This window comes from Pteropus alecto, unplaced genomic scaffold (assembly GCF_000325575.1).
Source record: "Pteropus alecto unplaced genomic scaffold, ASM32557v1 scaffold109, whole genome shotgun sequence".
Taxonomy (NCBI): domain Eukaryota; kingdom Metazoa; phylum Chordata; class Mammalia; order Chiroptera; family Pteropodidae; genus Pteropus; species Pteropus alecto.
In genome coordinates this window covers 1,221,311-1,234,472 of record NW_006494608.1, presented here as the reverse complement: position 1 = coordinate 1,234,472, position 13,162 = coordinate 1,221,311, and the positions used below count along the sequence as shown (strand labels likewise).

Genomic DNA, 13,162 nt, shown 5'->3' with positions numbered 1-13,162 from the left:
AGATTTCAGGAAAATTAAAAATGCAAAATGGAATAAAACTACTCCAAAAAGCAAAACTGATGCTGGAAGAAAAGCAAATTAGTTTAGATAACTGTAGTATATCGGTAGAAATGTTATGGAGGTTTTGGAAATGTGAGTGTAGAGCTTAGGATGGAAATCGGCCCTAAAAGCGCAAAATTGATAACCACAGTTGAGTATGATGAAGCCATTTTTAAAGATATTATCAGGTTAAATGTTAGAGTGAGAAGAGAAGAAAGCTGATGGTGCAATTCTGGAACACTCTAAAGATTCAGGCAGTGGGGCAGGATGCTGGAGGAGGGGACCAGCAAGGGATCTAAGAAGAATCGGAGAGAGGGAGCAGAGGTGATCAGAAGAGTGGTGTCAGGAAGCCAAAGGAGAGAGGGATTCCAGAAGGAAGGAGTGGGCAGCAATGTGGAAGGCAGTGTGGAGAAATAAAACAGGACACTTTATTTGGTAATCATGAAGTCACTGGAAGCCTTAGTGAGGATAGTTTCATGAGCAGGAGGATCACCATATATTAAGAAATAAACTGGAGAAAAGAAGTAGAAACAACTAGTATAGACTCTTTTTTCAAGAAATTTGATAACGAAGAAGAGAAGTCATCAAAGTAGATAGAGGGGCAAGTGCCCAGGGCTGATTTCTGTAGATCATGTTTTGGCAGTTGGTAAAAATCAGTAGAGGAGGAAGATTGAAAACAAAAGGACTGCTTAGTGGCACAGCACTAAAGAATGGCATCAACCATGTAGGGAGGGAGCTTAGCCTTGGAAGAGAGTCCTGCAGGCTCTGCGATGAGACAGGCACGAAGGAGGTGAGGAAAGCCCAACTATTGCTAAGTCAGGTAGTGAAGGAGCAGCAGTTAAGGGCTATGACCTTGATGGCCTTGTTTTCTTAGAGCTGAAGGGGATAAAGGGGTAAGTTGCTAACTAGAGCTATATATTATAAGAGAGCTAAAAGGGCTCTTATGAGAGATTTTAAGAATGTGTAACAACAGACTGCGTAAGTGATTTGTTTGGTATCTAGGGTGGATTAAGAGAGTGTTGAAGAAGGGCCGCTAATCGGGAGGCAGGACTGGTTAGAGAAATGAGGAGTCATGCCACAAGCCCTAAAAATGACAGTGTAGGAAGAGGAATCTATTCCATTGGAGGATGAAAATGTATTAATAAGAATAAAATGTATTTAGTTGAAAGTTTACAAAAGTATAATTGAATGGATTTTATTAATACCTAGAATTATTCTATATGTTAGGGAAAAAACCAAAATGGATTAGTTGGTGAGTACATGGGTTTGGGGATCAAAAGATCAGGAGGCGGAATGTATTCAGGCATACAGCCACAGGAGGGGTCAGTGATGAGGGGTGGAGCAGCCTTGGGAGAAACCTGTAAAGGGGCTGGGAAGAGATTGGGTGAGCGGAAAGCGAGTAAAGGACCAGGTGCACAGGAGCTGAGGCTGGCGGTAACAGGGAATGTCTTTTTTAGTTAGCTCCATAACTCTTGGGTCCTGCAGCTCTTTGGTGTAACTACACTAAATATCTGTGAGGCTTCATCACCCCATTTGTTTTTCCTGGCAACCTCAACCATTAGAAGCCAATCTAAAGCTGTACACTGTATAGCTGGACAAGGACATAGTTAAATTCTTTCTCTGGGATCCTTCTCTGAATTGTATTCAGTTGCAAACATTTGTGACATCTTGCTCCCTTGATTGACCTGCCTTGATTGACCTACCTTGCTGTCTCTAAGGAGGGAGTGCCTACTCAGAGTGTCCTCACTCAGCCAGAAATTAGAATTAATTCACTCTCATGTTTTAGCTTTGACCTGGCTTCATAGAAGGAATCGTCACACAAGAGCAAGACTCAGACATCCTTAATTGTTGCGAAATATTACCTGCAACAATTACTTCCTAACCATGTATAAGGTTAATTTTTAGATCATGCTGCCTGTAATGTATAAAGGGTTTTTATTCTGTGCTGTAACTGTGACTCCTAAACCAGTGTTGGGTCCTTGTTCCTCTGTAGATCGTTGCTGTGCATCCGCATTTTCTGAGATCCAGCTGCAAGCAGTTTGTTACTGGAGGGAAAAAGGTAAATGTTGTGTGTCTGCCATCACATGTGGTCTTTGAGGGGGATTCTGTTTGCTCTTTAATTTATCCTAAATATTTTTAATGTCTGACTATTCACTTGGAGAAATTTTAAGAACCATGTAAGGAAATCATAAGACTATCAGCTTGGGGGAGGTGTGGTCTCAGTGTTTCTCACTGACATTTCTTTGAAGTAGCTTTAGGGCAAGAAAAAGATGTATCCCCAGTCTGGAGTCTGGACAAGTTTTAAGGGTTAGGAAGAACAGAGTGGCATGTGGTAGTGCTAGTGGGGCAAGTTTTGATTGGAAGATTTTGAAACTTGGCCAGTAATGTAAAGGGTTGAGGAGCAAGAGGAAGCACAAAGGAATTTAAACCTGACAGAGTTTGATTGGTCAGTTCTGTATTTGTTCATATTTGGTCTAGGCATCAGATCTTTCTTATTGAAGGAGGACCCTTTGCTTCATAAAGGGCTCTGGTGGTCACTCTTCTATATGAGTTCCATAGACTGAAGAGTCTTGGTTCTGGCGTCATCTTGAGGATGGGGTGGCATATGTGTAGTGCTATCTCTAAAATAACTCAAGGATTGTATTAATCACCAATTTGCTTGAAGGAAGCAGTACTAGTATGCAGTTTCAATAGGACAGAAAAGCATACTCGTCATTACCTTACCCAGCATTTCTCAAGCACTGGTTTTAGTTTATGGTGGAGGGGCAGATCCTGTAGATCCTGATTCCCTTCCATGGCATGAGCCAAGATTGGACCAGCGCATTGTTATCCTTAGGCTCTAGCCTCATTAGCCTCGCATAAAAATATCTGTGGGATTAATCAATGGGAATTGCAGATTTAATCTAACGCTGTCTCTTAGATCTGCAGCTAATTTACCCCTGGAAAAAAAAAAATAACTGTCTCACTTGGGTTTGTTGACCTCGTGAAGATTAGCTTTAACATTCCTCTTACATTCCTCTTGTTAAAGTATTTCTTTACTAAACACTTTTCTAGTAGGACATGTTATATGAGATATAGCATAAACTCATTTAGCTCTACTTTAAACTTATACATTTTTAATTTAAAAGTCAGTAGACATAAAGAATGCTGAGCCAATGATTTTTTTTGTTGTTTTGTTTTTTAAGTGGCTTTAAAAAATAAACTTTTATTACCTCTTAAAAATTCAAAATTTGAGTATTAAAGCATGGCTTACTTGTGTGGTTCTGGCTCTAAACCTTTCTTCAGATTTCAGTCTAGATTTTAGCCAGGGCGACAGTTATCTGAAGGCATGACTGGAGCTGGAGAATCTCCTTCTAAGATGTCTTCTTAATAATAGTCCCTCATAAAATATTAATAACTTAAAATATTTATAAATCACTGTGGTTTCAGTAATTCTTTAGTGCGGGATGCAGTTTTGAATCCAGCTTCCAATTTTAGGAGTTAGAGATTTTATAGTTGTGCCCTATTTCTTGAAGGTATTGGTATGAAAGAACATATTAGAGATAATATCAGTGGTGATGTCCAAGTGGTAAGACTCACACTCTGAAAGTAGGATTTCTCTCTGTCAGTTGTGTTCTTAATAATCAGCTTATTTGTGGAGTTTAATGATTGTTTTTATACTGTGAGGTATACCTATAGTCTCATCAAGTCTGCCACAAGAGTTTTGCTATATGAATGTCTTGTCAACCTGCAGGATACCAGGGATAATTGTGCCAATAACATATTCTTCATCTTCTGCTGAGCATTTGATATCATTTGTGGACATCTTGTAGGAAGGACAGTGTGAATGCAGCTGGGCCAGAGCTCATTGAATAGATACCTGAACATTGTGTGAACAAAAAAGTAGCCTATCACCCAAGTGCAGATGAGGTAATGTGGGAAGAAATTGGAATTTATACAAAGATATACATTGTGATCAGCAGTAAAATGGATAGAACACTGAATGGCAAGAAAATCATGTATTTGGTTATCTTTTTGGTTATCATTGACTACTTTACAAGTTTTTCTATGTTCAGTGCTCTTTGAGAGAGCATTCTGATTTACTCCTTTTTTCTTGTCGAGTTCTCCAGATACACATCTGTAGATATTTTCCAAGCACAAAAAGAATTATATGTATATAAAATAAAAATAGTTCCAACCATCTGGTAAAAAACTTTAAAAAAATGATATTAAGTAGAATTTCAGGATTAAAATAATTTAAAAGAGAAAACATGTTTAGTATATTGTATAAAGGGCTTAGTATATTGGTTTTGATAAAAGTATATGTGTGCTATTTTGAAGCACATGTGTAATCACTTCAAAATAGCACATGTCAATGTGATTGCACATGTCAATGTAAGCGATGTTAAGGCATCTCTTATATTTTTTAGTAGCTTTGTTGGTATATAATTTGCATACCATAAAGTTCACCAGTTTAAAGTGTACAGTTCAAGGGTTTTTAGTATATTTACAGAGTTATGCATAATCACCATAATCTAATTTTAGAGCATTTTCGTCATCCCAGTAAAGAAGCCTGATACCCATTAGCATCAGTCCCTATCCTCCTTCCTTCCCTTCCCAGTCTAGCAACCACTAATCTACTGCATTTCTCTATAAATTTGCCATTCTGAATATTTCATATAAATTCTGGATATTTTGTGTAAATCAACTTTTACAATAATACATGGCCTTCTTGTGTGGCTTCTTTCATTAGTTTTCATAATACATCCATATTGTAGCCTATATCAGTACTTCGTTCCTTTTTATGGCCAAATCATATGTCATTGTACTGATATATCATATTTTATTTAGTCATTTATCAGTTGATGGACATTTGAGTTGTTTCCACCTTTTTACTATTATGAATAATACTGCTGTGAATATTCATGTACAGCTTTTTGCGTGGTCATGTATTTTCATTCGTGGGTATGGAACTGTTGTATCATATGGTAACTCTATGCCGAACACTTTGAAGAATTGTCAAACTGTTTTCCAAAATGACTACACTATTTTGCATTCTCACTAGCAGTGTGTGAGGGTTAATCCTCTACATTCTCACCAACACTTATTTTTATCTGTCCTTGATTATAGCCACCTTTACAGTGGTATGTCGTTTTGATTTCAATTTTTTAAATGACTAATGTTATTGAGCTTCTTTTTATGTGCTTATTGGCCATTTGCATATCTTCTTTGGAGAAATGTCTGTTTGAATTCTTCGCCTATTTTTGGATTGAGCTATTTGTCTTTTTATTTTATGGTTGTAAATTTTTAAAATATATTTTGGATGCATGTCCCTTATTTATATGTGATTTGCAAACATTTTCTCTCAATCTGAGTTGTCAATTGATAGTGTCATTTGAACTACAAAAGTTTTTAATTTTGATGAAGTCCCATTTAATATTTTTTTCTTTTGACACTTGTGATTTTGGTGTTCTATTTAAGAAATCATTGCCTAATCCAAGGTCATGAAGATTTATGCCTGTGTATTCCTTCCAAGAGTTTTAGAAGGCAAATTATTTCAAGCATTTTGATTTGGCATTCTTTCCCTTTAAAAAGCCATGATAATTTCTCCTACTTATGTTAGAGGCTTAAGAAATATTGGTATGTAAATATGTCCCCTGTTCAGGGACTTGAAACATACAGATTATTGACTGGTTACTTTGGATTCTGTAAGTTTATTATGTAAATATGTATTTAGTTAGTAGTAAAAAGGAGTGTTTATTCAATAAACTATAGTGACCTCTTCAATACAGTTAAATAAATAGAGATTTTCAAAATGTGCACCAGCTTAATGTGGTGTACAGAAATCTCCAGAGAGTTCTTCCTCTGTTATGTACATGGTCTGCATTTTTAAAGATCACTTAAGCTGTAGAGTATTGGCATTAGTGTGTTTTGTTTGTTGTAAAATAGATTTATTTAATTGAAGATATTTCAGGAAATATTTTTGATTTGGAATGTATTATTGATTTTAAAAACTAAAAAAAGGGCTTTTAGGTGACATTAAGAAAGGAGTACTATTGCAAAATGATTATTTTTTTTCTTGAAGTGTTAGGTGCTTTTAAAGAGGAGCTGATTTAACTTTGACTAGTTTTATTTATTTATTTATTTATTTATTTATTTATTTGCAACTGAGTTGCAGCATTTTAGACCTTTGAAAAATGAGAAAAACAAAGATTATGTTGGCCCAATCAAAACTCTGATGATTGCAACTGCAGTTTTCAGCTAGTACGATAAACTAAGCAGAACAAGTTTGAAGAGTCCAACGTTTAGCAAATGGTGATAACCTTGCAGCAATCGTATATTGCAGATACCAAGACCTCTCTGTTTAGAGCAGATGGCACATCATAGGAGGAAAAGAAAATAAAGACAAATATCATGTAACTGAGAGGTTATGACCTTCTGCCTTTAAGAAATAATTTAATCTTCAAAAAAAATTGGAGCAAAGACTAGACAGATGAAGATATAATGTGAAGTACAGGCATTCTTAACCCTCAAGAATACTGATCTTCCCTAGACTGACAGCTAAATGAATCTTGGAATTATATGCCAACTTCTGTAAACAATGGTGAACGTGGCACGGAGACTAGAGAAGTGATAGGAATAATAGAACGAGATATTCATGATGTTATTTCTTAAGAATATTTGAAAGAGATGTCTATTTTAATATTTTAGTTTTGATTTTATTAAAATTTTAAATTCCTTAAAAACAGTTTAAAAAGTAATTAGAACATACAATTCAGAATAGCCTTGTAAAACAGCAGTGCAGCAGAAAAAGCCTGAAACTACAGTTTGACACATTTGTTGATATTTCCTTTAAAGGTTCTAGCTTCTTTGGTCTTCAGAGATAACTTTTTATCCACCAGGGACTAGGAAGAAGAGGCTTTAATTCTGTCTGGTATAAACTTTTATTTTAGGCTTTCAAGGTAACTCGTTAGTAGTTAAATGCAATAGCTAAATTTATGGACTCCCCTGCTTAACACATGAGCATATGTAAAGCTTATTCTAAATTCTGTTTTGTTTGCATGTCAGAAAAAAAAAGGAAAAGAGAAAGCACACTTCTTAAAAGTGCCATTGGAGAGAGCTTTGAAACACATGTACCAATGGATTTTTCTTTTTTTTTTTTTGCTACCTTGTATAGCAAGAATTCTAATACATGAGCATAGCAATGAGGTTTCTGTTTTAGAAATAAGTCTGCCAGGTAGATCCTGTCTGGATTTTTTTTTTAATTGCTCAGCTTTCTCTCAGCAGATACACTTTAGTTTCCTATGACCTTTACCTTTGAACTCTGAAATACATTTCATAATAACTGGTTCTACTATTTTGACAAATTATTAAATTGTTGCAGTGCTGTTTGCAGCAGAGTTCATTTTCAGAAATCAGATAGTCAGCTGTTTGGCATTGTGGTGGGATAAAATGAGGGGACCTGGCCACAGGGACAGGTTGCTTTGTAAGCTAGAAAATGTCACTCAACGAACAAAGAAAGGACCTGTGCGAATAAAATGAGGAAAAGCTTCTCACTGTTCAGGGCCGAAAGCTTGTGGTGGATTTTACCAGAAAGAGGTGGTAGCATCAACTAGCTTCTCTAAGTTTCCAGTGGTTATTTGCAACAACAAATTGCATTTAGATCTTTTTTGGAAGAAAATTCAGTAGAGCAGCTTTTCGTAATAATGCGAATCTTTTTAGACTGCAGTGAGCCACTGTGACCACTAAACATAGAAATGTAGAGGTGCTTCCTTATACATTTGCTTATCTTCTGGTCAGATTGGAACTGGGGTTCTTGGGGTCAAAAGGGACTTGACATCAATTATCCCTTTCAGTCTGCTGTCCAGTGGATCTCTAATATGATATTTCTACAAGTGAGGTCAGTTGCTTGATCTTAGGCAGCCTTCTACATGCAGACTTTTCTCACACATTGCTCTACAGACAACCACCAATTTTATGTCCTAGTGGTTATATGTTGAACCATTGTAAATAAATACTCTAATTTCTTCTAGGTACTGTATTATAAATTGGTTCCATTTCAAAAACTTCATTTCATGCTATAAATATACCAAAATTGATTAAAACCCACCAATTAATAGAAAGTAAAACACAAATGCAACCTTCACAGTCATTTTTTAGATATGTAGAACTAAGTTGTAAAAAAGCTAGGCTGTAAAAGTGTATTTAGGTGGGTTATGTATGTGCTGAATGGGCTGAAGCTAAAAATAGAAATCCAGTGCTTAAAATAGAAATCATTCTTAGGCTCAAAAATAGGCATTCTTCATTGCTTTCAAAATTAAGTTTATTTGTCTCAAATATTAATTACTTTTTTCGTGTCAATATTTTGAACTCCCACAGTCTTTGAGATGGATCCATTGCAACTTCATTTTCTTCAGTGCTACCGTTGTTTCATATTCAGCAAAAGCCTTTTGAGAAAATAGAATCCTTTTTTCTTTAATGAGTTCAGCTAACTTTTCCATATATAATGTTTCCAAATGGATTGCAGCTTCCCCCTGAATTACGATGTTGAACCTTCTATCTTTCTAGAGAAATCAAACCCTCTGCTCCTTGCTGAAAATATCTTTCTTCGCATATTGAGAGTGCTGTGATTGTCTTTAAGAATTTTGAATAGTTAATGACCGTGCAAGAATCATCGCTTAGTTCAGAATGCTTATCGTGTTTTCTTGGATTTAAAGCAGTTGACCGTCATTAATACTGGAAGGTTTTTTTTTTAAAAAAAGATAAGGCTATACATATAAAGCAGGGGTTCACAATTTTAGCCATTGTACATTGGTGTCACCATCACAAACTAAGTCACAGTCATTTCACTGGAATTTTGGCATCTTGAAGACAACTTTGTGTCAGGGTCTATGTTGGGTGTTGTGAATACATAGCATCTGAGTTTCAGGAATGGCAGTACCTTTCCAAAAACAAGATAGGTAGTATGCTGTTGGCAGAAAGCAGTTAGTCAATAAAACCATTAATCCGAGTGGCGATTTGGTAGGAAAATGAGTATTCCAAGTCTTTTGAGAAGAAAAAAACATGTCTGTGTGTGTATGTATCACCATGGGGGTAATTTTGCAATCTTTTGTCATTAAGCATTTTGGATTTTGCTCCCTTTTATCTGTTGCCTTTCAATTTTCTAATTCAGTTTCAGCCAACATTCCTCTTTGATGTATGTAACAGTGAAAATTGGAGCAAACTAAATGTCTAACAACAGTGAATTAGCTGTGTCTTACCCTGCAGCCAAAGATCACCAGGAACATACTAACCGGGTATGAGGAAGAAGGTGTTGGAAAGAAGTTATTATAGGGTTTGAGCTGGTGTGAGGTGATTTGAGAGGGTCTAAGGAAGAAGGGCTGTGCTCTAGATTGGATGCTGTCAGGAAGCAAGAATAATTCTACCGATGAGTATTGTAATAAATTTTATCTAGAAGAGGAAAGATTAAATCGAGGCTATAAACATAATTGGTGATGAAGCAGCAGTCTTTTATTTTAGCCTGGATTGGGGGATGTTTGGTCATTTGTGTGGCTTGGAAATGTTCATGTTTTGTCTGCATTCAGACATGATTATGGAGTGATATATTGTTTTTGTCCTGATCCTTCATGGTCATTAAGCCTATCTGACGTTGGTGTTCTATGAAATTGATTATATGCATCCAGAGAACACCAGGGCCTACCTCTTGAGTGCCAGGCCAGTTCCTGGATGTCACCTTCCCTCTTTCTCAGTTGGAACAATTCAGATGCCCAACGTAGCTAGATTGCTTCTGTTGAGGTACTTTACAAAAATATGTGATGGGTCTGATTTTATTTTATATTAATTTTTTGTAGAACTATAATCTGTGTATGTATGTAGCAATATTCATGGAAGATTATACAGCAAAGTATTAACAATATTAATATGTTATTAACAATGTCTGTGCAGTATTAAGAGTGTTCTTTCTGGCCTTCACTGGCTTTTATTTTCTGCATTTTTTTTTTTTTGTAGTAAACATGCATTCCTTTTATAACAATAAAAGGATATATAAAATAATCTTAACTCTTTGGGTCTCTTTTTAACTTACTATTATAAATTATATGAAATCCCCTACATTATTGAAGTCTTTTCTTAACCTAGATATTCTTTAATGGTTACATAATATTCCATCCTATGGGTCTATTTAATTTTCTTAACCCTTTCATATTATGGGACCTATGGATTGTATCCAGTGTTTGGTTATCATAAATCATACTGTAAGGAAGCTAGAAATCTTTGGGCATAAACTTTTGTCTGTGGTTCTGAATGTTTTCCCAGAACCGATTCCTAGGATTGGAATTATTGAGTCAAAGATTATGATTTTGTTTTAGGCTTCTGATACATACTGCCAAGTAAAATTGCATGCCAGAACACGTACCTGTTTCACCACATCTCATTTGCCAGTTTGATATGCAAAGATAATTTATTATTCTATTTCGTAACTTCTTTTAATTATTGATGATTGTGAACATTTTTATTTACTAGCCACTTACATATCTTCCTTTGTGATTTGTTTGATTATATTCTTTGCTTGGGGCAGCTTTTAATATTACCATGGAAGCCAGAATGGTGAAGACTGTCTGTTTGATATTTATTGTCAGTTTGAGTGCAAATTATTGCTGCTTACCGCCTATAGCCTTTTTTATTTGCCTATAGCCTTTTTTCCAATTTTGGTGAAATCTGGAATAATTATTCTTGTTCCCAGGAGGCCTTATATAGGAGTCATAATGAGACTTTAGAGTAGACACTAAAGTGTATAAAAGAGGACAAATATGTGCTACTACACAGATATGCATCTGCCCCAAATCGTTAGTCCTGCCACTTCCACAGAGGCTATCAAGGACAGGCCAGTGCACCCAGTTAAAGGCAGGTTCATTCGACTTGGTTTCTTCTACAGATAGTGTCCTGACCTTCCCCCCCCATTTTGCTTTTCTTTAAATTGAGTGAAGTGCTCGTTCAAATACATAAACCTTTGCATGCCATGTGACTTTTTCTGTTATCTAAGGCATAGCAATTTTGTGTTTCTTTTTCATATTCTCACTGTTCAGAGATCTCCCTGCAGTCATCTATGCTTGAGATTATGTGTAGATAAATTAGAGATATTTGTCCATCACACAGAACATTAATCAAAGTTTAATTACCCAGTGGATGACTTCTGTGTTTTCTCTCTGCTGCTGAAGCAGTCCAACCTGGAAATGTAGCCCAAGACAGCTGCACACTGACATATTTGAACGACCAGCTCTATTAAGTCTGTGAGATCTTTAATGGAATTTATTTTTTTAGTGGTAAAATTATTTTAAAATACCCCCATTTACTTCTAAAATCATATTTGCAGTTGTAAATTTGCATATGTAGAAATTGCAGATTTCTAGTTTAAATAGGAGCCTACCTTGCATGCTGGCCTCATTTGATTCCTAAACTCATGGAGGTGGAACAGTAGATACATAGATTCATATCTATCTGTCATCACTAGTTTTTAATATGAAGGAAACTATTCCTAAGTGGCAGCTCTAGTGTTTAGCTTCTTTTGTTCACATTGAACTCATAGCTTGGATTTCTTGGTCACTAAATTGACTGTTACCTTATGTTGATAGAGTTTTTTAAATTTCAAAACATTATTTGTCTACATAGTTTTCACAGGATTAATTAACTGCTAGAGGTTGTCCAGAACCTGTGTGGTGTTGGTGCTGTGTTTACTCAAATATTGCTTAGAAGTAAGTGGCCAGTCATCTGATGGTAGCAGTATTCGCCCTGTATTTAATTGCTTTTAAACCTGTTACATTACCTTTAGGAAAAAGACTTTGAGGGATTATAACTTGTCCAGAAAATAACCATTGCATTTAAAGCAAAACCACATTTGGGAAATTCCCTTTTTTTTTTTTCCTACAGATTTTATGATCTCTCTTGATGGTGTTTGGGAAAACTGTGTGTTTTAAAGTTTGGTACTGAGCCAGAGCCAGAAGCAAGACAAAGGCACTATCTGTTCCCTGGCTTCTTCCAGGTCACTCCTGCCTCCATCAGGATTCAAGCCTTCTGTCTGCTGTCAGCAGCCAGTTACCATCCCAGGTCTTCTCTGTGCTCACTAATTTTTTCTCACTTGCCTTCTTGACTTAAAATTTCATTTCTAATCTTGGGTTTGTGAATCCTGTGACAAGTCCTCTGCATCATTATTCCCTTTGTCTGGTTTTACAGAGAAAAGTCTTATTTGGCATGTCCTAATATGCTGGGTTTTGCTTTTATTTCTCTGTTTCTCTATTACCTTGAGCTCCAGCATCTTCCCTGATTGAGCGTTTTACCTTTTGTGGAGTCTTTTTTTCCTCCAAGTCCCCCGGTCCTTCCTCTAGGAACATATCTGGTGTCTGCGATGTGCTCAGAGCCTTATATTCCAGCCCTGCTCTCTTGTCTGCTACAGAGCAAGCACTGTTGCTAGTGTTTAGGAAGCCTGAAGGAGTCCAGTGATTTATATACTTGAAAGATCACAAGATGATTAAAAAGGGGCCAGTGTTCCCTTTCCTCCATCAGGGAAGATTGTATGATGGGTAATGACGGGTGTTATGCGACCAGAATCGACGGCTTTTATTATATCTCGATATATAAGGGAGATTCTGGGATGTGCATTCTCACCATGTGGTAGTGTAGGAGAGTACTAGATAGATTTATCAGCACAAAACATAGGAGCATAAAATATATTGCTGAAAGTGTGAGGGCTCCTCTATTGAAATATAAGTACCGAGAGTGCTGACTGCCAGAATGTGGATTTATGGGAAATAAAGCCCTAAAATACTTTCTCCAACAACAAAAAAATAGACCTTTTGGAAACAGTTTTTCTTCTCTATGTACTTAGCTCCCATTGAGCTTAAATTGCTCTCAGTATTGTGATAATGACAATTCAATATTACAGGATGTGGAAGATGAACCAAATAAATTAACCAGCTGCTTTTAAGGTAGTTCACTAGATGACTAACCCTCTAAAATGCTTTGTAGAACATTCATGCTCAGTAGGTCTCTAGGCAGTTTTATGACTAGAAGGAAGAAATGGATTTTATTAAATGTCAGTGAAATACAGGCAGGTAGTTTTGTGGTAGTTAAATTAGCGTAAAATGTTTGT

The 13,162-nt window shown here is 36.2% G+C and overlaps 1 protein-coding gene across 2 annotated transcripts in view; it reads left to right on the top strand.

Annotated features, from left to right (window-relative positions):
- The window catches only part of VPS41 (VPS41, HOPS complex subunit), a 167,008-nt gene that overhangs the window by 76,087 nt on the left and 77,759 nt on the right, over positions 1–13,162 (top strand). The window contains exon 7 of one of the 2 annotated variants that reach the window (XM_006925337.3): positions 2,033–2,098. The exons of the other annotated variant lie outside the window; for it this stretch is intronic. Within the exon in view, the coding sequence (XP_006925399.1) occupies positions 2,033–2,098 (66 nt within the window). The remainder of the gene's footprint in view (positions 1–2,032; positions 2,099–13,162) is intronic. 2 annotated transcript variants of the gene reach the window in all.